The sequence below is a fragment of the Podospora pseudoanserina genome, chromosome 4, assembly GCF_035222485.1.
Source record: "Podospora pseudoanserina strain CBS 124.78 chromosome 4, whole genome shotgun sequence".
Classification (NCBI taxonomy): Eukaryota; Fungi; Ascomycota; class Sordariomycetes; order Sordariales; family Podosporaceae; genus Podospora; species Podospora pseudoanserina.
Window position 1 is genome coordinate 1,945,606 of NC_085923.1, and position 26,060 is coordinate 1,971,665.

Below are 26,060 nucleotides of genomic sequence, written 5' to 3' on the forward strand. Positions count from 1 at the left end.
GGAGGCGCCGTCTTAGACCACCTCACGAGAGCTTCCCAAAGCCAATGAAAACCAAGACTCTGGGCTGTGTAACTGGAATCTTGTTTTTCTTCTTCTTCGGCTGGTATTGGCACGAGAGGACGACCCCGCGTTGAGTTGACACAGCCTTTCCTAACATCCTATGCCCAGTCTGATCGTTCACGGTAGTAAGACCTCCCATCCCGGTGTAACAAAGACGTCAGACACTACAATTTTCCATAGACGAATCCACCCGCATGATAGCACTGCCTCCCTCCCCTCCCCCCGCAACAACCCCACGGATAGGAGCCGAGAGACTACGCGGCTGCTGCGCCATACCGCCGAGCATCTGAGTCGAGTCGTCAAGCGTTTAGAAAACGGCACAAGGCTACTGGCCAAAGTCTATCGAAACTCAACCTGTCATCTCAGCCTTATACATACGATCCCCATCCGACTTTGACTTTGACTTTCACTTGCATATCTACCACCCTTAGTGTCTAGCCCAATCGATCGATCTCTCTGGAACAGTTCCTGACCCATCCTTTCAAAATGCGTATCCCATATGCTCGGGACCGGTCTTGTAATTTGCATGATACAAAATAATGTACACTCTCCTTCCACCACCCAACCTACCAACCCATCCATATGTGACCCCTTTTATGCATGCAGAAGTCTCCCCCATCTCCTCCCTCCCTTTGCCTCACCCAAGAACCTACAAAAAGTTCTTAATCTGATTATTCATCAAATTAGCTCTCGTCGCCGTCCCCAGCTTGTGCACCTGCGCCCTCTTGTCCCAAACCCCGCTCCTCCCCTCCACAACCGCAATAATCTCCTCGGCCACCCTCGTCGGAAACATCTTCCTCCCCGACCCCTTACTCTTCCTCTTCTGCACCGCGTCCAAAATCCACACAAACGCCGTCCTCCTCCTCTGCCTCGCCGCCAACGGTGCAGGAACCTCCAGATTCCTACCACCACCCGCCAGACCCCTAAACCCCCTAATCTTCACCAGCGGCGCGACAGAATCAATCGCAACACGAAGGTAAGTCACCGGATCGAGGGGAAGAAAATTCGGGGCCGGGGCACCAGGAATCAACGGACGGGCAGGGTTAAGTTTTGGTGGGGGGGAGGTGCGGAGGTGGTTGAGGATCATTGCCATGTCCTAGAACAGAAATATCAGCATATATATATATATATATATATATATATCAAACCGACGTGGGATGGAGAAACGAACTCTTTGAGCCTTGGACAACTTCCCATCCTTCATCAACAACCTCGTGATCTGCCCCATCACATCATCATACCGATGATCCTTGTGCAGCTCGCTCGGCAGCGGCAGGCTGGGCAACCCGTACTTGTGCCCCTCCTCCTCGGCGTCAAATGGTTTGAGTCCGTACGCCACCAGCTCCAGCCTGTTCAGAGCATAGAGGTTGTCTTCTTTATGTTGTTGTTGGCTGAGACTGACCACTTCCTCCTCCTCTGATCTGGGGGGGGCTAGCTCGGAAGAGGGTGCTTGATCATCGTTGTTATTGTTGTTGTTCTCGGGGGTGAGGTTGTCGGAATAAAACCGTCTCGCTACTGGGACCGTGGCAAGCTTTGGCACCGCGGCGGCAATCTTTTGTGATAATAACGGCTGCTGGCTGGCGGGGGTGGTCCGGAGAGAAAGGGCTCGGAAGGCCGAGGCGAGGTTCAGCCTTGGGGGCATCGTTGCTGTATGCGCGGTTTTGTGTGTGGTGGGGTGGGATGGTCGTCGACGACGGAGCGGGAGGGTTGTTGTCGTCGTCGTCTCGTCAAATCGCAAACCCGGAAGCTTTCACCCACCCAATTCGCCTTGCCCCTCTCGCGCCGTTCTCGAAAAAATGAAAACTATCCCGGTGTTTTCCCGGTCTTGGGTTTGGAGTAGTGGGGCAAGTTACAGCTTCTCGAAAGCTGGTCCGTGCTTTTGACTTTTGTAACAACCCCAAAACCCTTCAACTTCACAACCCCCGCCAAACATCAACAACCTCCGAAGACTAGCGTTATTTGCCATCCAGCCACACAGCAAACTTGTGTGTGTGTGTGTGTGTGTGACCCCCACGAACCGGCCAACGACACTGGTGAAAATGAGTGGTTCAAAGGTGGGTTGGACGTGCGACAGCGGGAGGGGCATCGGGTCACGGGAGCAAACAGTTCCTCCAAGTTTCCCCATACTGTCCCCCATCCGAGCTTTTTCTTTTTCTTCTCTTCGAGTCTTGTGACACCGCATATGTTGTGTGGTTGTTGTGATTGCAGTGGGAGTTGCAGAGACCAATCACCGTCATTCCCATGAACTGGTGAGCCCAGGCCTACCCTCCTTAGCTGACCTCTTCTCCTCATGACATCTAGTTGTTGAACCTCCAGAGATGCTGTCTCAGCTACACCTTTCCTAATTGTAGGTAGATACATCTCACGGGAAGCCGAATCCTCTCTATCAGACACACAAGAATGACACTCAAACCACAACATCGGTGTTTATATATATCTGCATGCATTCATGTACACACTTCCCCCATCAAGTTAGCCCAAAACATGAAAAAAAACCCTCCTCTCCCACTCCCACCACCCTCACCACCATCACGGGACCACCTCCCCCATTCCTCCACCACGTCACCGAAAATCTCCCCAAAATCCAACCCTCTCCAGCCCAGCACACCCCCCACCTCAACAACCTTGATTGGCCCGAAGATCCCTCACGTCCCCTAGTCCAGACCCGACAATACGGGAAAAAAGCCTTGGTTTGAAGCGGTGTAAGTCAGAAGCTTGGCATTTCCTATCCTGGCCACGAGCGACCTCCCACAAACCGCCCTTCACCTCCTCCTCCACTCTTTGCTTTCCTGTGAAGATGTTAGTAAGTTTCAATATCTACAAATACCAGCAAGCATACAAGCACACAAACATACATACATACATACATACATACAAGAGTTCAAACAAACCAAAAAAGAAAGAAAAAAAACCAGTAAATATTAACAGTCTAAAACAACAAAATTCTTTTCCAATCTCATGTCATCAAGAAAACCAAAAGAAAAAACAGAAAAGAACTCGGATATCAACGTGAAAAAAATAGAGATAGATGAAAGCAAGTTCCAACATATCCTCCACCATTTACCAAAAAAAAAGGATCAATCTTGTTCCCAGCCTCCTTGCATTATATCCCAGCCCAGTTCCACCTTTTTTTAAAATGTTTTTAAAACCGTTCTCCGTTGGGTTGTTCCGAAGCGGTGTCCTGAAGCTCGATCCGTTGTCGTCGATATCGGCCCGGTAATCTTTCCCTTGCTTTTCGACTTGAAGATTGGTGACATGTCGAATACTTTGTTCAACAGTATGGTGCTTCGGTAGTGCGATCCAACACCGCTACATCCATCCCACCCGGGCCAAGCTCAAGGTCGCAGAGTTGTAACCGACCAAGACCACAAGAGAAGTAGACGCCGCAGTAAAAGACCAACCAAACCGCCCTCTATACCGCCTCCCAAGCGTCCTCATTCCGCCCCCCACCATCAAATCCAAACAAGAGAGAAACTCGAAGCCAGACAAGGAAAAGACAAAGAAACCAAGCAGCCAGAACAACCACCCAAAAACCCCAATATTTTGCAATTCCCATTTTCCATAAAAGTCCAACAATTTCGAGCCGCCAGTGAGTTCCACCAAGACTCCAGATCCTCTCGAGTTAAAGCCATGTGTCCGTTCATGTGCTGAAAAAGACAAGCCTTCCAGCCCAAAGAACCACCCACTCAGCAATGCCTCCCAGGGGTATCTGGCCATCAGCGAACTCCCAAGTAGACCTAAATCATCGTCAGATGTGCCTTTGATAAGTTTCCTCCCAGGTAAATAAAGAAACCGAAAACAAAAACAAAAACAAAAGCCAAAACCAAAGTCAATCTGTTTCATAAGCCAAATAAAACATCAAAACAAAACAAGTCTGCGCCAGGTCATGATAAGAGTTTCCGTTGTGTGCCGTGTGGCAATGTCGATTTCCTTCCAAAAACTCCTCTTGTGTACGTCGGTCGAAAGTATTAAGCACGGCGTGTGTTGTGTGGGTCGTTATTGTACAACGAAGAGGAATGGTTTGTGTCGTTAAATATAAGTAATCCGAAAGTGTAGCCCGAGAATCCGTGTGTCGTGAAAAGTAGTCGTGATCGTGTAAGCGGTGGCGGTGAATGGTAGGTGTGTGTTGAAACGCAAGACCAAAACGGGGTTTCGAGACAATTTGACTCGGAATCTCCAAGCAGCACTCATCACGGGATCCGAAAGTGGTCCCGGACGGCCGTCTGACTGTTCCGCAGCCGAACCATCAATCTTCGTCCCGTCATCAACTTCTTGCTGTCAAGCCAACGCATTACCATGCGCTTCGGGTGGTGGAGGGTGAGCTGGGGTTCGAAGAGGCGCCGTTCAACCATTTGTAAGCAACCTCAGCAGCATCTTCTTTGGCGTTGTTGACGTTCTTGCCATCGTACCAAAATCGGGCATCGTGAGTCACTCCGTAGACGATAACCCTGCTGGACCATGCTGTACGCCCACCTGTATTCCGGTCAGCATTCAAATTTCGCAAGACATACTCCCGGACAAAAAAAAAAGAGAAATTCACATACCTCGTCGGTCAGACACAATTTGGAAAACCGGCGCGGCAATTTGAAGGTCGTGGCAAGTACCTGGCGGCGTCATTAGCTACATGAAGCAGACATTCTATATTTGGGGGAACTCACTCTCCAGGGAATCCTGCCAGGGAGTCTTGCTAGTGTTGGCCTTGGGCGCCATTTTGCAGAGGACCGGACTTGAAGTGAAACGGTCGATAGTGTGATAGTTTTCGAAGAGGAGGAAGTGGTGATTTTCGGATGGGCTGTGTTGTATCAGGTGTGGATTGAGTATGTGTATTCGTATCGTGTCGTCAAATGTGCTGTTTGGATGAAAATTGTTTTGTTTCGAACGGTGAAGGGTGAGGTGTTGAGATGAATGTGGGGGAAGAAATAGGCTCAGGCGGTCGGTTTTATAGTCCGGAACGGTCCGGCGAGGAGAAGCTGGATACGCTCCCAGAGACTGTGACAGAGGCGAGAAGCAAAAGAATGTCGTGTCCGAACCAGATTCGAGAAGATTTGATGCTTAATTAAGAAAAAAAAAATGCAGGCTGCCCTGGCCCGTCAGGTCTGTGCTGTCTTCCCCGGTTGAAGGGGCGTGGATATGGGCCTGTTTGACTGTGAGAGAAACTCGGCGAGTGACGTTAGAGAAAAGAAGCGGACAGCTGCATCATCCGAATAACACAGCCAGATAGGCAGAATCAACAGAGGAAGGATGCTTTGCAAAGTTTCTTTGCTGGCAGAAACAAGTGGTCAAGCCGGGAGATGAGAAAGAAAAGACCAGTGACACCAAAATACCCGAAGGGTATTTGACATGTCCACCTTGAGGACTGGCCGGATTTACGAACTACGTAGTCCTTCTGTTCCTTTTTGGGCCGGTTCAAGGTGGTGGATAGCAAGTAAACCCTTCTTCACTTTCTCTCCTCGGTATGTCTTTTCTTTTTGTGTTGCGTGCCTCTGCGGTTCTGTGCTGCCAGGTCATCAATCCTTGATGATCAGAACCCGATGCCACTCGGGACCGAATCCACACTTCCACAAAAAATTTGGGACTGTGGGCAATCCAGCAGACCAAGGTAGAAAAGAGCATGGCCCCAAGTTGGGACTGCGGTGTGAAGGAAGCAACACAGGCTGCAGAAGCTAGAGGGCACCCCAGCCGAGTATAACAAAACACAAACGCCAGTGGGCTACACATTGTACACTGGGTGTAGAGACAAAGTTGTCGAGCGCAGTGTTCGAAAATCTCAGTCACCACTGGCGTTCCCTTTCCAGATCGTGATGAAAATGCTGAGAAACAGGTCAAGGGGGGGAAAGCAATGTTTCCATGCTCCATGGCTGGAGCATGGGGAACCAGACGGCTCGAAAAGTGGCTGCTTGCTGCGTTGTCAAAGCCCACACAAACGCCAAAGATTGCCAAAAGCTACCCAAAACGTACTAACGCTGGGGAATGGCAGGGGATTCCAAAGGTGAGCTGGTGGTCGATGGCAACATCCTCATCAACACCAGACCCAAACGATGGTGCATCAAAATGTGCAGAAACAGCAGTTCGGGCTGGGCTGAAATACCATCATCTTCGGGTGCCAAGCGTAGAGCTTTTGAGCTTGGTTTCTGAGTTGTCAATGTGGAAATGGATCCCCATATCTAAATCAAGCACATCCGAGCATCGTTGATGCTGGTAGAGCCCCTCAGTAAGTGGGGGCAATTGTGCTTCACCTTGAACCACTAGGTACCAAAGCATCAGGTGCTTTGCGGGAACGGGTTTTAGCTGCCCTCTGGCTTGTCGGTCTGTGATTGGACAGGCGGAGTGGTGCTAATCTCTCTCCAGAGGAACTTCAGATCTCTGTTCGCCGAATGTTGCCGTTGAATCTCGCCCGTCTTGAGCAATCAATCGCTACGATCGGATACCTGTGTGTTTGTTTCCGGCTACAGACATTTGTTGATGCTGGTCTGCAGCCGGGGTCTTCATAAATGACGGGTACCAAACAGCCGGGACACTCCGAGACGCCCCGACTTTGCAAACAGGTGCCTTGTCGAGCGGCAAGTACATCAAGGGACTTGGGACGTCGCTACCGGCCCGTCGGAAACTAGGTATGTTACGCAGCCGGAGTATCCTTCGGGTTCTGGAAGGAATGAACTTGCGACGGCTAGTGCACCTGTGGAGGTACAGCCAATACCGCCGAATCACGAAAGCCGGCTGCCCTGAAACCCCTGATGTCCTCGAACTCTGAATCCAAGGATGTTACCCGCTTTGTTGAGCCTCATTCTCGCAGGCTGGGGAACTTGGGGAAATGGAGAAAGCCCAAGTCCATGCTTTGGGCAACCAAAACGTCCCCGTTTTCGCCCTCCTCGCCGATGTCATAGAACGGCATCTTGCAGCATCTTCTGGTATCGTGGAACAAGGCCGTTGGTGTGTAAATTCCACGAGCCGTTCGGGCAGAGATCTCGCTCTTTGCTCGCCAGATGGCATACTGCTGCTGGAGACTCATCGTGCTTCAGGCTTTTGGTATATCATCGGTGGTTCCGAAAAAGAGACAAGAGCCATGGCTCTTGATCAGATCTCAGACGGCCGAGATGGGCGCGGCAGATGGTGACAGCGGCCCCCCTGGCTCACGAACCATTGTTACACAGAAGCGAACCAGGACGACGGGTACATGGCACCATTCGGGATGTCCATCAAATGTGCCGAAGCCTAAACCGGGAATCGTGGCGTCGTCCCGCGTACGCCTTGTCCCCCGTCGAGTGTCTCGGTCAAGCCTTACAGTCTAGTGAAGACAGAGTGTCTGGCCAGCCCGCAGCGTTGGGTTCGTGTGGCATGCGGTTTGCTCCCGCATCGGTTGCAAGCTGGGCAAAAGGGCGAGATGTGCTCAGATGTGCAAAGTAAAGGTGAAGCGTCCAGATCAGATCGAGAGATGCTACGAAGTCAGCCAGACTTGTTAGGCCATATAGGGGAGTGGAACAGCGAACCATATGCGGCCGGCGCTTGGCCAGTGAGTCGATATCGACCAATGAGAAGCGCTGAGTGGACCGTATTTGTGCCACGGCAGTAGATGCGGTGTACAAACAGCTCCTCGTTTGGGTATAAACGGCGTGGAGGCACTGCAGGGTACAAATGATGAATAATTGAAGACCGGCGAGAGAGAAAGCCGGAGAAGCATAGTGCCACATATATGCGGTAAGGTCAAAGATGTTTCAAAAGGAGGGCGACACCTGTTGTGACCCGTTCCTGTACAGCCCTGGGTTGGTCGGGGAAAAGAATTGGCATCCCGTGAGAGTGCTCTGTCACCCGGGGGACCGACAGAACCTGCAAAGAGCCCTGGGAGATGTGACAAGCAACACAGTATGGTTGAAGAACGAGTCTTGAACTTCAAAGGATGACGAGGGTTTAAATGTGGACAGAGGCAGCCAGTCGAGGGGCAGCTGCCATATATCGCCATGAGGCTCTTCGGGAAAATGGCGGCGACTCAAGACAGAGATGTGGCACACTACCATGCGTTGCGGCTGCAAACATCGCCGCTTGGGCATCGCATTCTCGACTGTTGGCACCAGGAACTGGAGAGGCGGGCCTGCAACTGTGGTGGTTGGGTGTCTATGCATTGACGGCATACTGTCCTCTTTTGCCATTAGGAATCGATAGATGTTGACGAGATGAAGTCATTTCGTTGCAGCCACCACGGGCCGCTGCCGTGAAATGGCAGGCGAGCGAATCGACATCTGAAGCCTTGACTGAGGCACACCAATATGAATAAGAGAACAAGTGATTGGCCGGCCCTGTGGCTCATTGCCTGTGCGATGTTTCTCCAGGCCTACACCCATATCGCGGTAGCCATCATGTCGGGCTGGTGAGTGAGGACGAGCATTCAAACATCCAGAGTTCGTGACACAGCAGAGTGTCACTGCAGCGCCGTGTCAGTGTCATCGCAGAGAGCCGCCCTAAGGAGCCTTGAAGTTTGGTGTTATGCTATTGGCTGTTACTAAAAGTTGGGGATCATCGTTGGTGGGGGCTGTTTCTCACCAACAGACGTACGAAAAATCCTATGGGCGCGATGGATCGGTATAGAAAGCAAGGAAAGCGATGAGGTGGAAGGCAGAGAGGCCCAGGAATTGATTTTATCAAATATCAAGCGAGAATCATTGAAAACTTAGGGATTGAACAAGGTACATCCAAGTAAGAAGAAGCTCGACCGTTGCGAAATCGAACGTTGCCGTTGGATGGAGCTGAAGTTGGAGTTGATTCCTGGTCCCAGAATCCCCAAAAATGCGAGGCATGTCAGCTGTCGTCATCTGACCCACAGCCGTCCCATCCCACGCGCAGCTGAAATCCTGGGACTGTAATTACCAGCACCAATCCTGCCTTTTCTCGCCGAAAACGCCTACCCCAACCCGTAATCCCTCTGTTTAGCGCGTAATTATTACACATGCTTCTCCAACTCCCAAAACCGCTCGGCTTTGTCCACCCTCCTGATTTTGTGCCTCGGCTGGACCCTGCCCAGCAACGGCCTAGCACGACGTCGCCAGGACATGGCTGTGTCTCATCTGACTGGCCACTGCCGGTGATATGAATATCATCACCCGTCCCTCAGCATCTCCCCGACCTCCTGTCCGACCTGACCTTCTCTCTTGTACCATCGCAGCCCGGATCCGCTCCCGTAATTTACTCTGAAACTTTTGTCACGCCGTATTTGAAGATGCCTTTCGACACGGAGCTGACCCGCCGGCTCGGCATCGCTGGTACGTATCCCTTACTCGACATGGTGATGGACAAAGTCAAACTGACATTTCACCTTCTACAGTCCCTGTTGTTCAGGGTGGCATGCAGGTAAATCACACCTCCAGTTTGCCATGTAAATATTGTTGCTAATACAGTGGCTAGCATGTTGGATACGCTGAGATGGCGAGCGCTGTGTCCAACGCCGGCGGCTTGGGCATTATTACTGCCCTCATCTTCCCAGAGCCCGAGGGCCTCCGCCAGGAGATCCGGAAGTGCCGGAAGCTGACCAGCAAGCCATTCGGTGTCAACATCACTCTTCTGCCTGCTCTCGTTCCCCCAAATTACGAGGCCTACGCCCAGGTCATCATTGACGAGGGCGTCAAGATCGTCGAGACTGCCGGCAACTCTCCCGGGCCTGTGATTTCCAAGCTCAAGAAGGCCGGCTGCATTGTCCTCCACAAGTGCACAACGATCAGGCATGCCCAGTCCGCCGTTAAGCTCGGCGTCGACTTTTTGAGCATTGATGGTTTCGAGTGCGCTGGGTACGTGTTCAGACAAACTCCACTTCCCCGGATTTTCCCACCATGGTCTATCCTTCCCCTGCCGAGCAGGCGCTAACAGACGTCACAGCCACGTTGGTGAATCAGACATCACCAACTTTATCCTCCTCAGCAAGGCGCGCCAGACCCTCAAGGTGCCCTTCATCGCCTCTGGTGGCTTTGCTGATGGCCAAGGTCTGGCCGCCGCCCTGTGCCTCGGTGCCTGCGGCGTCAACATGGGCACCCGGTTCCTGTGCACGGTCGAGTCCCCTATCCACCACAACATCAAGGAGCAGATTGTCAAGGCGCAGGAGACCGACACCACGCTCGTCCTCCGCCGGTGGCGCAACACCACCCGTCTGTACAAGAACAAGGTGACGGAACAGGCGCTCAAGGTTGAGCAGGAGAGCAAGACGGGCGAGTTCTCCGAGATTGCTCCCTATGTCAGCGGAAAGCGCGGCAGAGAGGTGTTCATCAACGGAGACCCAGAGTACGGTGTCTGGACTGCTGGTCAGGTTATCGGTCTCATCAACGACATCCCGACCTGCAAGGACCTGGTTGCGAGAATCGAGAAGGAGGCCGAGGATACTCTCAAGGAGCGACTTGCGTTGGTTAAGCCGGCGCCTAAGCTATAGAGCATGTTTTGCGACTGTACTTTTAGAGTAGAAGGCGGGGCATTTTCTGGGAGGTTGTCATGACTCGTTAGCAGGTTACTTGTTTGTCTTGTCTTGATGGCATCTTGTATGACAGAACTATGACTTCTGGATAATAGGACGAGAATGATCTTCATGGTCAGAATGAAGATCACGACACATCATGTTCAATATGCCATGTTCATTCATAGTTATCTCGGTGGTCATAGAGGGGGTTGCGAGAAGAAGGTTCCTAGAACACCCTAACCCCCGACCGTTGGAAGCGTCGTCTTAGCGAGTCGTTAGCTCCAACTACCGACCCAACCCCACCTCTTCATGTGCCCCCCCCGAACCCGACCTCGGCTGTGCTTTCTTCCCCCGGCAAACGCCATTCGGCGCGCAGCGCAACTTGGAACCCATCCCGCAAGCCCGTGGGATTCCAAGGCCAGGGGTCATCCCTCTCACCTGTGTCTTTCTTTCATCAAGAGGCGACACTAACCTTCTTCTCTTCCTCTCCCTTCCTTTTCCGAGCTCTCGTGACCAAAATCTTTTTTCTCTTTTCTCTCTTCCTATTGCTGTTTCTCTGTCATTGCGACTGCAAGCCAGCTAGGTACCTACCGACGTAAATTGCGCTCGCTCACAACCGCACTCGCAGCAACAACAACCGAACCATCGAGAAATCGCAAGCCGCGACAAGCTCCAGAAGACAGTCAGACAAAATGGTCGCCGACGCAGTAATCTACCACCCCACCATCACCCACTACCTCAAGTTCGTCAGCACCACCGTCGGCCGCGACAAGCTCCTCCGCACGCTCCAGTACTTTGCCCGCTTCTACGCCTGGTACCTCCTCCGCACCAACGCGACCAAGACGGCCATCCAACCATGGGAGACCATGAAGAAGCAGTTCGGCCTCGTCCGCAAGGTCCTCCGCGCGGGCAAAAACGTCGAGCACTTCAAGGCTGCCGCGCTGGCGGCGGACAACAAGACGATGGACCCTGTGCTGAGATACACTGCCGTGGGGAGACAGCTCGGTTACGCGGGGTATCTCTCGATGGATCTGCTGACGTTACTGGATGCGACGGGGATCAAGAAGAGCCCTAACGCGAAGAGGCTGCAGCAGGAGGCGTATAGGTTTTGGGCGGCGGGGATTACGTTTAGTATTGTTGGGCAGCTGTATACGCTTTGGCAGTTGAAGAAGAGGGAGGAGAAGGTTGATCGGAAGGAGGGGGAGGGGGTGGTGGAGGGGAAGAGGATTGCCAAGTATGTTTTCGAAAAGGGGTGGATGGACGACGACGATGATGATGATGATGCTAACGTTGGGAATAGGGAACGTGCGGCTAGCAGGTTGCAGCTTACTTCGGATCTCTGCGACATTACTGTTCCTCTTTCTGCTCTGGCCTGGGTCAACTTTGATGATGGCATTGTTGGTTTGGCTGGTACCGTCAGCAGCTTGCTGGGTGTGTACTCGCAGTGGAACAAGACCGCCTAGGAAGTCAGGTTTCGGGATGATTGAGGGGGATTGGGAGAAGGGACGGGAAACCGACAAAATTTACAGAACGGGGGTTGCTGGCTGGCGGAACAGCAACGGACAGACGATGATTGCAGATGTGTTTTGGCAGGAGGTGGATGAGTTGGTAGGACGAGCGGTGTTTTGATACCTTTTCTCTTTTTTGAGATTCAGAGTTGTGTTTGGTGGTTTTTCGTTGCTGTAGTTGTACGTGTAACTCGTGGTAGCTCTTTCACATGTCAGCTTTGTAAGTTCAGCTTGTTGTGTTTGCATGGTTTTGGATGAGGTCGATGGGTAATGTTTAGAATCCTTTGGTGAAGCTGTTTCAGACTTGATTTATTTTACGCAGGTAGCTTTCTTGCAATGCAATTTCCATTCACGGTAGCACTTATTGAACCCCTCCATGATTTGAGAGAATTGAACCCCTCGTGAGAACCCTTGGCTGGAAGTGTTGATCCTTGTCCGAAAGCCGATGACTCCATTTCGGTCCCGGGCGTGTGGACACCGAACCCCAAGCTGCTGGAGTTTGGTGGGGTTCGTTGCGGAAGCTTGGACGAGACAGTGAACGCCCCCCCCTCCCCCCCAACCCCCCCCTGCTAAACCTCTTATCAAATGCGACAGCAACGTCTAGTGTCATTCTTCATGCCTTCAACAAATGAGATGGCATGATGCTGATGTCGCACACATTGTCGAGAGCCTGAGATATCATGAAGAGCGTAGACAGCTTCGCATAGGTGTCACCACGTGCCACATTTCCAGCTATGTCGGTGACTTCAACCCCGCCAAAGTTGGATGACGATGCTGGGATCCTACAACTCACATCTGCGATGCGACAGGCCCAAGCAATGGGTCAGTGATCGAGCCAAGACGCTTCCAGACAGATTCCCAGCAGCAGCGGGATGACGGGGGGTATTCAAAATGCCTGTTTCATCAGGGAAGCTAACCCCTCGGCACCTTCTTCAGATCCTCTCGGTTTCAACGGCGGCCGGGCTGAGGTTCCATTCTGGCGGCGGCTAGATCCAGTCGTGACGTTTTTGTATCCGTATTTCAAGTTGGCTAGCACCCCGCTTACAGTTCCCAGGTTGCTGGTTGGTGTGCCTGGCGCTGAATGCTTCCTGATCCATATCTTGGGGAAACTTTGGTCTTTCGAAAGAGTTCCTCCCTCCTTCTCTTGTGTCCCGTCCCGCATTCGTCCAGTTTTCGTCCCGTCGCCACCCAGCCCCTCTCATATTGACGACCCTCTCATATTGACGACCCTCTCATATTGACGACCCTCCCCAACCGCAACCGGAACTGCTGCCACTGAGCTTGGGCCCTTCAACAAAAACCTTTGCTGAGGATTGGCACTGTTGAGGATCTGAGCATCGTGATAGCTTCACTTGAGACTTGACACGTGCTCAGTAATCATTCGCTTGCGCTCTGGACGAGTACCTACGGGCAATAACAGAACCGAGGTTGGGAATCTGCATATCTGCCTCCGAACAATACCGTGTTTGCCCCTCCAGGCCTCCCCCGCGCACATATTAGACCCGGAACGCGAACAGCATCATTTAATACCCCATTCGGCCTCACTCACCACCAACTGACGCCCCGACAATCCGTCAACTCTCCTGCTTTTACCTCCAACCTCGAAGATGTCTGTCTCGACGGAAGCCAGAGAGCTGGGTCTCTCCATCCTGGGCCTGGGAACCCGATACCCTCCTTACACTCTTGACTCCCGCGCGGTCGAGGAACTGAGCAAGCGCTACCATCCGGAAACACCAGCGTATGTGCCGCCCCTCACACTTTCCTACTCTCGAGACCATTGGCTGACTGTTCCCTCACAGCATGCAAAAAGTCCTCGCCATCAACCGCTTCACCGGCATCGACAAGCGCTCCTCCATAGGCCGACCGGACCACTGGCTCGTAAACCAACCCGAACCACCAACGATCGCCCAACTCCACGATGTCTTCATGTCCGACGGTGTCCCCCTCGCCATCTCGGCCTCGAAAGAAGCACTTGCCGAAGCGCACATCAACGACGTATCACAAATCACCCACATGGTCTCAGCAACCTGCACTGATTCTGCCAACCCAGGATACGACCACTACGTCGCCAAAGCCCTCGGTCTCTCTCCATTCGTTGAGAAAACTCTGCTTCATGGCGTTGGTTGCTCAGGTGGCTTGGCAGCGCTGAGAACAGCAGCCAATCTCTGCCTAGGCCATAGCATGAGGGGGTTGCCCGCGAGGATATTGGTTGTTGCGTTGGAGATCTCCACGACGTTAGTCCGCTCGGAGCTGGAATCCATACATAGTAATCAGGAGACGAGAATTGGGGTTTGTTTGTTCAGTGACTGCGCCTCGGCGGTAGTCGTCTCAAACGACATCCCCTTTTCACCAACCGAGCCGTTACCGCCACCAGTCTATAGCCTTCTCGACTGGAGGCACCAAACCGTCCCCGACACGGAACAAGACCTCGGCTTTGACACGCACCCTCAAGGCTGGAAAGTAGTTCTTTCCCCTCGCGTCCCGAACCTCACAGCGTCGGTCTTGGAACCGACGTATAACTCGTTAATGTCGGGAAAGAAGCTCCCGGAGGGGTATGGCTCGCCAAAGGACTTTGACTGGGCGATGCACCCGGGGGGAGCGACGATTCTGACGGGGGCCGAGAAGGTGCTGGGGATACAGCCGGAGCATATGAGGGCGAGCTATGATACGTATGTCAATCATGGAAACTCGAGCTCGGCGACGATTTTTAGCGTGCTAAATCGGTTGAGGGGGAAGGAGATGGACGGGGTGGCTCCGGGGGGGAGGGGGGCGAGGGAGTTGGTTGTGGGTTGTGCTTTTGGGCCGGGGATCACGGTGGAGATGTGTCTGTTGAGGAGGAATCTGAGTAGGACGGAAGGGGGGAGGAAGGGGATGGAGACGCCGCCGGAGACGGAGGAGAGCAGTGAGGATGGGGAGGGGGGGCGTGAGGTGAGCGAGGAGGAGAAGAAGGGGAGTGAGGTGAGTGAGGAGGAGAAGAAGGGGAGCGAGGAGGAGGCGTTTATAGCTAAGGCGTTGGAGAGTGTAGAGCTGGACTGAGGAGGGTGGTGAGAAAAGGGGGTGTATATATGTGGTGTGTTGAACCGCGGGCGGTATGAAACGAGTCGTATGGCGACCTCACTTGGGGACAAGCGGCCGACTATGGGGGGGGGAGTACCTACGGGCCTTGGGCTAGACGTGTATATTTTCCCAACAGTTACCATATATCAATCTTTCTTCTCCTGATTTCCGGTGATATGTGGCCCAGGCACATTGAAATGGAGCTTCTCTCTTCTAACTAACCGCTCTCACTCACTCACCTCACCCTCATTTCCAAACCCTGGCCTTTTTGTTTTCCTGAACCCATGATGCTGACCAGGTCATCGAACGGTGTGGAGCCAAAATCAATTAAACTGATAACGACCAAACGCGGGGTGATAAGAACCATTTGCCCCACTATAGTTCCACCATCCCTTTAGGCACATGGTTCCCCCCCCCCCGTCCTCTTTACCTTCACCGGCTTTTTGTACAGCAGCGCGCGTGCTCTTCAAACAACAAGTCAAGACGTTTAACCAACCAGAGAAGTACGCCCATAAAACTTTGTTTGGACCGACGGTTACACAACCTGAAACGGCACCGACCTTGTTCAACGCGCGTTGCGCGAGGAAGATGATTGGTCTGTGAGAGGTGTCTGACAACACGTGTACAGGGCGTTGGTTTGAGTGCCGAAGAAGGAGGCAATGGATGGATCCCAGCCTCTTATTTGTTTTAGGGCAGGGCGGGGTGCTGGGGGGATAGGTTTATTACCACGCGATGATATTGGTGGGGTTCTATGAGTTGGCCGTGCGCGCGCGGCCTGAGGGATGAGGCACGTTCGCAGTGTGCGTTGTGTGGACTGAGGGATGGGTGAGAGTCACAGCTGAGAGGGGAGACCAAAAGGGAATTATTGAATGGGGTCTCTCATTCCAGATTTGGGTTTTCTAGATTTTTTATTTTTATTTTTATTTTTATTTTCATTTTTATTTTCATCTTCTTCTTGGGAAATACAAACAACATCACAGAACATATACAGAACGCAAAAGTAAAGCAGGCCTTTTCGCATCGCTCGTTTTATTTCAGCTTGTCTGATAGCCCAAACGAACACACTACCAAGAACACTACCACACAGCTGCCTGGAACTGATAGCCAAACCAAACGCCCGCACACCCCTCCTCACCCCTCCTCTCATCCCTACCACACCACCAGTCTACCTACTTATCTCCCTAGCTCCGCTTCGGTCATCCATATCCTCCCCCCCCCTTTTTTTTTTCCTGACCGAACCATTTCATTCACTTCATTCATCTCTAATGCCCTCACTCTTCACAATCAACAACAACGTCTCCCTAATCAGCATCACCATCGCGCCCTCAGCCTGGATCGCGTCCCTAGTCGTCTCACTCTTCTTCGCCTTCCTCTACCTCCCGCCTCTAATCAAATCATCCACGCCCGCGTCAAGGGCCAATTTCTTCTACCGGATCAAGCAGTTTTTTTCTCTGCAGGGCCCGTTCTACTCCGAGGAGGAAGACGGCGAGTTTCAAAAGACGGTGCTCCAGCCCATCATCGAGGAGCCCGACGCGGAGGAGAGGGAGGAGCAGAGGGAGTACGAACGGAGGCGGAGGATCAAGAAGAGGAAGCAGGAGATTGAGGATCTGAGGCCGGGATTGTTACCCGGGAGGGAGCTTATCGGGGAACTTGGCTGGGGGAGCGAACGGAGGAGGGAAAAGGAGAAGAGGACGTCGTCGTCACTGTTGAAGATCAGGAGCGGGAGTAAAAGTGAGAAGCGGTCGTCGAGGGATAAGGAACGGGATAGTAGGGAAAAGGACGGCAGCGACGGTGATGGTGGACACGGCAAAGATGGCAGATTACTACGGCAGCAACAAACAACCCAAGTCGTTGCAACCGTCGTACGGGTACCACTCGGCCGCAACCGATCCGTTGAGCGAGACAGAGATGGGGGAGGGGGACAGCGATCTAGAGGATCTGGAGGTTTCTGGGGGCGGATATTCTCCTCCGGCGTGGAGACGGCTGGGAGACGGAGGTCGCAGCAGCGGCTTCTGGCAGCCCCAGACGGTGATCAGGAGTGACGGCCAGCGGGATGGGTTTAACAGGCAGTATGATTTGCTGGGGAGGTCGATGAGGGAGGATAGTCCTGATAGTGTGATGGATGGGCTGGCGGGGTATGGAGGGGGTTATGGGCAAAGGGGGGAGGATGCACACTGGTTGAATGATGAAATCTTGCAGGAGGCGATCAGGACGAGGTTGCCGGAGAGTGTGTCCCCGGAAAAGGAGAGGAGTCCAGAGTTGGAGGACAACTATTGGAAGAATCACCAAATATACGGAAACAACCAGCAGCAGGAGCAAAAGCTGGGGAGCATCGACGAGACCACCATCAAGATTAAACAGGAGGATTGGGAGGAGGAGGAGCAGCAGCAAGGAAGAAGGGTGGCTTTGAGTGCGATTCCAGAATTTTCGCCAGTTCGGGATGGACCCGTGACGACGCCAAAACCAGAAGAAGAAATTGCTGATAACTGTGAGTTTTGCTCTTGTTTCCTCTCTCCCATCACCGCACAACGCAAATCTCATGCCGTGTCTTCAGACATTCGCTTCGCCGTCCGCGCCGAAGTCCAACACCGCACCGAACCCATCGATGCCACCATCAACTTTTTCCGGCGCGTCTCCCAATCCGTCACACGGTCCAAAACCTCCCTCTTCACCTCTCTCCTCATTGCCCTCCTCTCTTTCATCGTGACGCGTCACCTCACCCACCCCCTCACCCCTCCTCCAGTCCCCGACCTCGTCAAAGTCGCCTCCGTCGCCCGCTCGCTCGAGCCATTGATTTACTACTCCGAAAACGGCGCAGCCCAAGTGACATCCCTCCAAGCCACCTCGGTCGCAGTCTGGGACCTGTCCGAATCCATCAGAACAAGCAACCTCACCTCGGCCCCCCTAATCGTCTCCACCCTCGACGATCTGGCCGACTCCCTCCAGATTTTGTCGTTGGAGCTGACCAAATTCTTCGCCAACGTCGACGGGGACATTGACGGGATTCTGATCACCATGTCCTGGGCTCGTCGCGAACTCTCCACCCTCTCCTCCTCCCCTCCCCCGTCTCCCCTCATCAACAACATCTTATCCCTCCCTTTCATCCCCTCCATCTTCGGCCCGACCCACCCCCAGCGGACACAGCGAACCCTCCAACGCACATTCAACGAACTGCTCAACGTGCTCGAAGAGGCGGTAGAATCCGAACTCTCCCACTCCTTATCCCTGTTTCGACTCTTCTCTTCAATAGACTCCCAGTTCCTAACCCTGACCCGAACCGTAACGCGTGAGTCATCAAATCAGGAGTCCCTCCACAACGACCTCCTCTCTTCCCTCTGGGTCCGTCTCCTAGGCGCTAAAAAGGGGGAACTAGCAAAGTTTGAGAAGAATCGGGAACTGCTGAAGGATGTGAGGGAGAAGACGGTGAGGAATAAGGGCGTGCTGGTGGAGCATAACCAGAAGTTGTTGGCTCTCAAGGCTAGTCTGGAGGCGCTGAGGAGGAAGCTTGTCAGTCCGCTGGTGAGGAGTATCAACTCTAGCACCCTGACGCTGGAGGAGCAAGTGAGGGGGTTGGAGGAGGCGGGGGGGTATCTTGAGGGGGTGAGGAGCCGGCAGAAGGGGAGGGTGATGGAGATGCTTTATGGGGGTGGATCAGGGGCTGGGGGCCATAAGACGATTGTTGAGATTGGGGATGTGTAAAGGGGTTTTTGGGGGCGGGGGGGGTTTTCTATTCTTTCTTTCTTTTGTTTGGGAAATTCGGGCATGCTTGATACCAGTGGTGATATTTGGCAATGGGACTTCTTTGGTCAGGGTAAATAACATGGTTTTTTTTTTTGGATCTGGGAGACATCTTCCTTGCTATCATTTCTGATTTTTCGGCTATCCGGGAGTTCTCTTTCATCTTCTACATTACAAATAAACATACCCTGGGCTGGAGGCGGCGCGTGTGGTGGTGATGGATGGCGTCTTGTTCATTTCTTTCTTTCAGGGACAAACAGGGACAGTGCAGGTTTCAGTCTAGCATATACAGGGTAGAACAGCACAAAGATATCCGATATCATCCAAAACAGCAACCCGATTGCTGAGCAATGTTATGAAGAAAAAAAAGAAGAAGAAAAGAAAAAAAAAAAAAAAAAAAAAAAAAAAAAAAAAAAAAAAAAAAAAAAAAAAAAAAAAAAGCAAACGCTGGAAAGACAAACGCTACGTGGCGGGCCAGGAGTCGAACATGGGTCCTCGCTCAAACTCAGGACCGTAATGACCGCTATACCACCGCGCCACGAAAACACTACCCGAAATTCAAAATCAAATGCCCAGGCAGACTATAAAGTTTAGTTATGGCGTGGAGTAGTGCCAGACGATGAGGGTGGTGGCGTTGACATGTGTGAAGTTTCAACCCCCAACGCTCCCGTGGCCCCAAAACAGCAGAACTCAACAAGGTGGATAGCGTAGGGTATCTTATTACTACATGGAACAGCAACAAGTGAGATGGCAGCCCCAATGACCCGCCATCTCCCAGGCCAATCGAATCTATGTACAGCCTTCCATTAGCCCCTTGCCCCGTGATTATGCGCAAGATACTCAACAAAGGTCGGCCAATTGAGCCCTCTATTGGTGAAGTAGCTGGTTTGGTCACATATTGCGGAGCACCACTGTTAGCCATCCATCTTCTTCTCAAAATTAGAAACAGAATCAAGAGCAGGGCAAACCAGGGAGCAACCCGAGCGAATGATAGCAAGACCATAAACGCCAAATCCCCTCCCATTGATCTCAGCCAGTGGATCCCAACGCTAGCCGTCATGACCTCCTTGCTGATGATGTGTCGAATGATGATGCCGCTATGAACGCCGGGACGAGAATGAATAGTCTCCCATGGGGGGCCGGAAAAAGGTTCTGAAAGTAGAAAACAACCCGAGTTAGTCCAAGACTCTTTTGAAGAATTGCTCAATCCAGATCTTCGTTGGGTTGGTAGATGTGCCGACTGCGGGTAGGGTCTTTGCGCATGGTCTGGCCAGAGCCAGTAAACCCGACTATGCAGCAAGTTAGCAATCGGTTTCCCATGCAAGTGGACATCAGAAAAGACATACCTCTCCCCTTGACACCCTCCGGCGTGCGGAACATGCTCTCCTTCTTCGCAGCTTTCCCAAACTTTCCCTTTTGAGTAAACTCCTGCCACTTATTCTTCCCCGCCTCCAGCTCCTTCGTCGCCTTTATCTTCTTGAACTTCGGTTTCGGCTTCTCGTCTGGGTTGTTCTCCGCCGCGGCCTGCGCCTGGGGGTACATGTCAGCAGGAGCAGACTTGACGATCCCATTGTTCACTGTTGGCGTCGCAGAACCCGAACCGTAGGCTGGGGTAGATGATGAAGAAGATGGGCCGGCTGTAGGCGCTGTGCTGATCCCATCAGCCTTGCGCTTCTGGGCAGGCATGGGCTTTATATCCTTCGCTCTCAACGTCTCAACCGTATCATAGCTCTTGAACTTGACAGTGTAAATCGGCGCGGTCTTGGAACCGGTAACTGATGTGATTCTCGCCGGGTAGAAGCCCTTGTCGCCTGTCGCCCATTTGGCCATCACTGTGTCGTTGACTTGGTAGTTTACAACGACGTCCGACTCCTTCTCCTCGGCCGCTTCGGGGCCGGCTTTCTTGAAGGCTGGGTGGTTCTCTCGCGACCACTTCTCCTTTGGCGCTGGCGGTGGGGAGGGCTGTCGCTTCGGCGGCGCGGGCGCGGATTTAGGCTTCAACTCAGCGATGGAATCATTGATCATCTGGATCATGCCCTCAAGGTCACCCTTAAGGGTCTGGAGTTCGGTGTTATCGGGATCATCTTTGAGCGATGTGACGACGAGTTCGAGCTGGATTCAGTCGGCTTAGTGACACGGTTCAAGCAGCAGGAGATGGGTAGGGGTTGCACATACCTGATTCTCGTACTCTTGTCTCTCGGCTTCTAGTTCAGTGCTCATGTTGACTGTGTTTTGCACGTGCGGAGATCCAAAGTCGATGGATACTTTACCGTCGTGTCGAAGGATGGCAGTTGAAAAGTTGGCGGGGCGCGTGATGCTCATTCAACCCAGGATGGGAGACCAGAATAATAAACGCACGGACCATTTCTAGATTCACTTGAACTGGGTTTTCGCACTGTGCTCGCACTATCATGGACAGGCAAAAGTCTCCTGTCTCAAGAATTATCCTGAAAAGTACGGCATAAAACTGTGGCTGTTTAAAGAGGCAGACTCAGACAGCTCCAGTAGAAAGAAAAATTTCCAGATTGAGGCAAAGTACAGGTGAGCCAAAGCAGACACAGCTTGAAAAAAGACAGTTGACGAACCAATGTAGTTTATCCACAAGGAGGCATCTCCATTATATCTTCCATTCTGTCCAGCGCGCATTATATACCTCTAAAGTTTGCTCAGCTCCTGAACAACTTCAACCCCGCCTCCTCAAGGCTAACACCACCCATCTCCTCGTCGTCGTCCTCCTCTTCTTCCTTGTCATCCTCCTCCTTGAGTGCCAGCTTTTGCCCAAACAGTGCCCCAAACAACCGATCAATAGCATGTTCTTCCCATTGTCTCCTGTCCTCGGGCGCCATGAAGTTTTGGAGCTTCTCATGCACTGTATACCGCAGCTTTCTCCCCTTGCTAGCTTTTCTATCCACCTGCTTCCGTACCTTGGCCTCCTTCAAGGCAGCCCATCTCACAGTAGTGACCGACTCTCCTGGAGCACCAGTGTCCGCAGAGCGCTGGTCAACCAACTCCTTGAGCAGCAATTGGTAAAAGTCGGCATCGTCGTAGATCTCGACGTCTTCTTCCACCTTCTTGGCGGCTTGGGCAGGAGCGCAGGAGCGGGGGATACGGGCGCGCTTGACAAGACGATCCGAGGAGACAAGCTGACTGTCGAGGGCGGAAAGAAGAGTTTGAGATTCGTTCTTGACGAGGTTGCGGGTTGCGGCGCCGGTGGTCGTGTTCTTCTTGACTCTTTCGGACCACTTCTCTAGGACCTTGCGTCTGTGAGCAAGGGCGACTTCCTCGGTGGCAAGCATATTCTCCCATATCTCTTGGCTGGAAGTGTCGACATCGATGGTATCCCTCTTTCTCTTCTCGCCAACCTTGGCACGGGCCTGTTCGGGCAGGAAGCTGGTGCGGACACTATCGATTGTATTCCAGAGCTTGACAGCGGCCTCCTCGGCTGCTTGGTACGGCTTGTTGGAGATTTCTTGGTTGTTTTCCACCTCGTTGAAGGTGTTGGAGGCAACCAGAGCTTTTTGGAGGCGAATGCGGAGGTTGAGGATGGAGTCAAAGGCGCGGCGCTGGACGCGGACGGCCATCCCCTTGTCAGCGTCTGCTTTGGCAGCCTGAGACATGGCAGAGACAATGGACTTTTTGTCTTCCTTGAGGGCTTCGCGAAGCTTGGAATTGTCGGGGTCTTCGTTGAACTTTTTGTCGTTCTTGAGGGCCCTGCGGAAGTCGTCTTGGTCGTCGTCGTCGTCCTCCTCCTCCTCCTCCTCCTCATCTTCATCCTCGTCGTCATTGCCCTCCTCACCCTCTTCGCTATCCTCCTCTGAGTCGTCAGACCCTTCTCCCGCCTCCAAGTCAAACATCTCGTTTCCATCCGCCACCGAGTCGTATTCCTCAGAGTCATATTCCTCAGAGTCCTCCTCTTCATCTTCCTCCTCAGAGTCCTCATCTTCTTCCTCGCCTTTATCCTCCTCACCCGAAGAAGTCATGAAATCAGCAGCCGTCGGCCTTTTGGAAATCCTCCCCTTGGTCTTCAGCTCCTCTTTCGCCTTCCCATTCGCCTTCGCCTTCTCTAACTTAGGCTTAGAGCTAGCACGGAAGACATAGTCCCTGAATCTTTCCTCATCACTTTCGCCAAGCGCATTGTCGCTATCAATCTCGAAGTCGTCGTCAAAGTTCTGATCGCGCTCGAGGTCGGCCATGGAGGGATCGTCAAACTCTTCTTCCTCTTCATCCTCTTCATCATCATACTCATCACTACTCTGTTCCAGCGCCGCTCGACTCACCCGCGCGCCGCGGTATTCAGGGCCGAGCTTGATGCCTTCTTTCTCGCGGAGTTTGCTCTTGCTATTCCATAACCACCGTCAGCATTTGCGCAGCCAAACACTCGCTTTCCAATTAACATACCCGACAGCAACATAGTGCTCCGTCCCCGCCAACTCATCCTCCGACTCGTCGCTCCCACTGCGCTCATCTTCGGATTGAGGCTCGTTCTCAATGTCGAAATCCCTTGCGATAACCTTCTCGTCGAACTGCGCGAACCGCTTCGAGGGCTTTACTTTCTTTGCTACTGGCGCCATTGTTTGCTGATTGGTAGGCACACTGCTTGCTACCTGGGAAAGTTGCAGCTTTTGGGGATCCTGAATCTGCAATGCGCAAGCAAAGCATCCACTTGCAAGTAAATTTTTGGTAGAGCGGATCGAGGATATTTTGGCGGTGGAAAAAGGCAGAATTTGCTGCATGTAGGGGAGTGGGGTCACTGTGTGGAGGTTACTGTGCGCGCACTGGGAAGAGGTACAGGGGTGAGAGCTCTTGGTTTGAGCATTTGGTTGATGTAGGTACATTCGTATGAGAACAACATGATGGGTATCACGACATAATTTTGGCGACTTATTATTTAAAATTCTTCAAAAATCATCAGTCGAACCCACCATGATAACGACATAACTTCCAAAACCCTTTGACAATGCCAACAAAACTCCCCCCTTCGACCCTGTTGGTCCCCAGGAGGTTCTTCTCATCAACCACGCCAAAACATAGCCATGAGAACCCTCTTGTAAGTCAACCCTCAAGCCAAACCACACCTCTCCCCTCTCTTCACCATCCCACTAACAAACTCCCAGGGCCTCCCCCAAAAAGGCACCATCCCCCGCTTCCAACGCGGCCTCCCAGCCAAACGCCCCATCCCCTCAGTCGCCCACATCATCGCCATCTCTTCCGCCAAAGGCGGCGTAGGCAAATCCACCATCGCAGCCAACCTCTCCCTCGCCTTCACCCGCCTAGGCCACCGCACCGGCCTCCTCGACACCGACCTCTTCGGCCCCTCCGTACCAACCCTCTTCTCCCTCAACTCCCCCCCGAACCTCACCCCCAAAAACCAGCTCATCCCCCTGACCAACTACGGCGTCAAGACAATGTCAATAGGGTACCTCATCGGCTCCGAATCCGCCCCCATCGTCTGGCGAGGACCCATGCTTCTAAAGGCTATACAACAACTCCTACACGACGTGGACTGGTCGCCTGGGTTGGATGTTTTAGTTCTTGACCTGCCGCCTGGGACGGGTGATGTTCAATTGTCGATCACGCAGCAGATACCACTATCGGGGGCGGTTATCGTCACGACGCCGCACACGCTGGCTGTCAAGGACGCTGTGAAGGGGGTGGAGATGTTTGAAAAGGTGAATGTACCTGTTCTGGGGTTGGTGCAGAATATGAGTTTGTTTACTTGTCCCTGTTGCAGCACAAAGACACCTGTGTTTGGGGGGACGGAGGGGGTGAACAAGATGTGTGAGGATTATGGTATGGAGTTTTTGGGGGATGTACCGCTCCATCCTAATATCGGGGAGGATGCGAGCAGAGGGAAGCCGACGGTGGTGGCGGAGCCGGAGTCGGAGAGGGCGGGGGTGTTTATGGATGTTGCGAGAAGGTTGGGGGAGAAGATTGGGTTGGGAGGGGGGAGTGGGGACGAGGTGATGGGAGGAAAAGCGTGAGGGCGGGGGTATAGGATATGTGACTGGATGAGGGGTGTATAATATTGTATAAGTGACTGATAAAGGAGACAGACGCTGTAAGATTGGTTGGTGTATGTGAGATGGTCATGTCCAGATCGAAAACCTCATCTATTCTACCAGGCAACTAAGAAACAGGCTCCTCAAACCTCAAACATACGTACAGAGACACCTTTTGAGACTTGCGAGCAACTCTGTAAAAGGTAATCTAGGTAGCACAAGATGGTGACACTGATCACCTTATCCTTTTCCTCACTCTCATCTAACATTGTTTTTTTTTTTTTTTTAACGAGCAATCCAATATTCGGGGATGTGTTACATAAAACCCCAGTTTTATCCCATCCCCTGTCAAACCATTTCCCCATATATATATATATACATATATCTTGGCAAAACACACTTAAATCTCACCAAAGTAAACACCAACCTTTCCACCGGCTTTTCTTCCACATTTCTCACCAACACCACAAGCCTACTTTTCCGCAGCACTAATCCAGGAGATACTGTATGTTTTCCATTTCACCACTCCACCCCCCTCACTAACCTTTGTCAGTCCCCCCCCCTCCTCAATGACAACCCCCGTCCCTACTCCCCTCCTTAAACTCCCCCTCCTCCTCCACCTCCTGACCGAAACCCCCGCCTCCCTCTCCTTTTTGTTCTTCCCCCATTCCCAACTCCCCTCCGCATCCCCCCAAGCCCTCCTCATCCTCCAAAACTACGGCGGCCTCCTCCTCTCGACCAACCTAATCACCCTCATCTTCCTCCTCCGACCAAACTTCGACTCTTTATCTGCGCTTGTGGCGCTGTCACTGGGGAGTTACCACATCTGGCCTATCTACCGGGCTTGTGCCCGGCTCAACCTCGCACAAGGGAAGAGGAAAAACGAAGAGAAAATCCTGGGGGGACCGGTGGTGCACTTTTGGGTTCATGTCTTTTGTCTAGTTTCGCTGGTCGGGAGTGGGGTTTTTGGGCTGGGGTGAGACATCAATGATACGGTGAAAGTGACTTGACAGGACGGGGTTCTTGGTTATGGATGAAAGATAGGTGATGGGGTTGAAAGAGTAGGCAAACAGGTCTTCAAAGATGGTTGGTAGACACGCTGTTTATTCCCCCCAAAAAAAAAAAAAAAAAAAAAAAAAAGTGCGAGCAGACGGCACGCCACACACCTTTTACCCAGTCAAAGGTTTCCTATTTATTCTACCCCAGGTAGAAAGACTTTCTCGTCGTGGAAAATGCAAAGTTGTGGCACGGCAGAGATACACATGTTGT

The 26,060-nt window shown here is 52.5% G+C and overlaps 10 protein-coding genes across 10 annotated transcripts; 6 read left to right on the forward strand and 4 right to left on the reverse strand.

The window, feature by feature from the left end:
- Positions 1 to 421: 421 nt before the first annotated feature.
- Positions 422 to 2,034, reverse strand: QC764_409320 (uncharacterized protein). Its single transcript, XM_062947216.1, has 2 exons — positions 1,232 to 2,034; positions 422 to 1,156 (listed from the first exon to the last, which is right to left on the reverse strand). The coding sequence occupies exons 1-2, from the start codon at positions 1,700 to 1,702 to the stop codon at positions 710 to 712; spliced, it is 918 nt and encodes a 305-aa protein (XP_062800451.1). The 5' UTR covers positions 1,703 to 2,034; the 3' UTR covers positions 422 to 709.
- A 680-nt stretch (positions 2,035 to 2,714) lies between these two features.
- On the reverse strand, positions 2,715 to 8,382 carry QC764_409325 (uncharacterized protein). Its single transcript, XM_062947217.1, has 3 exons — positions 4,719 to 8,382; positions 4,605 to 4,664; positions 2,715 to 4,533 (listed from the first exon to the last, which is right to left on the reverse strand). Exons 1-3 carry the CDS (start codon positions 4,768 to 4,770, stop codon positions 4,352 to 4,354), a joined length of 294 nt encoding a protein of 97 aa, XP_062800452.1. The 5' UTR covers positions 4,771 to 8,382; the 3' UTR covers positions 2,715 to 4,351.
- A 588-nt stretch (positions 8,383 to 8,970) lies between these two features.
- QC764_409310 (uncharacterized protein) lies at positions 8,971 to 10,465 on the forward strand (the record flags this gene model as incomplete). Its single annotated transcript, XM_062947215.1, has 4 exons — positions 8,971 to 9,311; positions 9,374 to 9,399; positions 9,454 to 9,833; positions 9,922 to 10,465. The coding sequence occupies exons 1-4, from the start codon at positions 9,269 to 9,271 to the stop codon at positions 10,463 to 10,465; spliced, it is 993 nt and encodes a 330-aa protein (XP_062800453.1). The 5' UTR covers positions 8,971 to 9,268.
- Positions 10,466 to 11,181: 716 nt separating this feature from the next.
- On the forward strand, positions 11,182 to 12,357 carry PEX11 (Peroxisomal membrane protein PMP27; the record flags this gene model as incomplete). Its single annotated transcript, XM_062947214.1, has 2 exons — positions 11,182 to 11,723; positions 11,790 to 12,357. 2 exons carry the CDS (start codon positions 11,182 to 11,184, stop codon positions 11,950 to 11,952), a joined length of 705 nt encoding a protein of 234 aa, XP_062800454.1. The 3' UTR covers positions 11,953 to 12,357.
- Positions 12,358 to 12,590: 233 nt separating this feature from the next.
- Positions 12,591 to 15,033, forward strand: QC764_409290 (uncharacterized protein; the record flags this gene model as incomplete). The annotated part of the gene is made up of 2 exons (XM_062947213.1): positions 12,591 to 13,735; positions 13,797 to 15,033. Exons 1-2 carry the CDS (start codon positions 13,605 to 13,607, stop codon positions 15,031 to 15,033), a joined length of 1,368 nt encoding a protein of 455 aa, XP_062800455.1. The 5' UTR covers positions 12,591 to 13,604.
- An 828-nt stretch (positions 15,034 to 15,861) lies between these two features.
- On the forward strand, positions 15,862 to 19,099 carry QC764_409280 (uncharacterized protein). Its single transcript, XM_062947212.1, has 2 exons — positions 15,862 to 17,542; positions 17,609 to 19,099. The coding sequence occupies exons 1-2, from the start codon at positions 16,849 to 16,851 to the stop codon at positions 18,751 to 18,753; spliced, it is 1,839 nt and encodes a 612-aa protein (XP_062800456.1). The 5' UTR covers positions 15,862 to 16,848; the 3' UTR covers positions 18,754 to 19,099.
- Positions 19,100 to 19,491: 392 nt separating this feature from the next.
- QC764_409270 (uncharacterized protein) lies at positions 19,492 to 21,160 on the reverse strand. The gene is made up of 3 exons (XM_062947211.1): positions 20,968 to 21,160; positions 20,139 to 20,904; positions 19,492 to 20,081 (listed from the first exon to the last, which is right to left on the reverse strand). Exons 1-3 carry the CDS (start codon positions 21,112 to 21,114, stop codon positions 19,996 to 19,998), a joined length of 999 nt encoding a protein of 332 aa, XP_062800457.1. The 5' UTR covers positions 21,115 to 21,160; the 3' UTR covers positions 19,492 to 19,995.
- Positions 21,161 to 21,458: 298 nt separating this feature from the next.
- Positions 21,459 to 23,363, reverse strand: BFR2 (rRNA-processing protein bfr2; the record flags this gene model as incomplete). The annotated part of the gene is made up of 3 exons (XM_062947210.1): positions 21,459 to 22,676; positions 22,719 to 23,130; positions 23,191 to 23,363. The coding sequence occupies 3 exons, from the start codon at positions 23,361 to 23,363 to the stop codon at positions 21,459 to 21,461; spliced, it is 1,803 nt and encodes a 600-aa protein (XP_062800458.1).
- A 253-nt stretch (positions 23,364 to 23,616) lies between these two features.
- QC764_409250 (uncharacterized protein) lies at positions 23,617 to 25,011 on the forward strand. The gene is made up of 2 exons (XM_062947209.1): positions 23,617 to 23,839; positions 23,907 to 25,011. The coding sequence occupies exons 1-2, from the start codon at positions 23,750 to 23,752 to the stop codon at positions 24,771 to 24,773; spliced, it is 957 nt and encodes a 318-aa protein (XP_062800459.1). The 5' UTR covers positions 23,617 to 23,749; the 3' UTR covers positions 24,774 to 25,011.
- Positions 25,012 to 25,360: 349 nt separating this feature from the next.
- QC764_409245 (uncharacterized protein) lies at positions 25,361 to 25,771 on the forward strand (the record flags this gene model as incomplete). The annotated part of the gene is made up of 1 exon (XM_062947208.1): positions 25,361 to 25,771. The coding sequence occupies one exon, from the start codon at positions 25,361 to 25,363 to the stop codon at positions 25,769 to 25,771; it is 411 nt and encodes a 136-aa protein (XP_062800460.1).
- Positions 25,772 to 26,060: the final 289 nt, after the last annotated feature.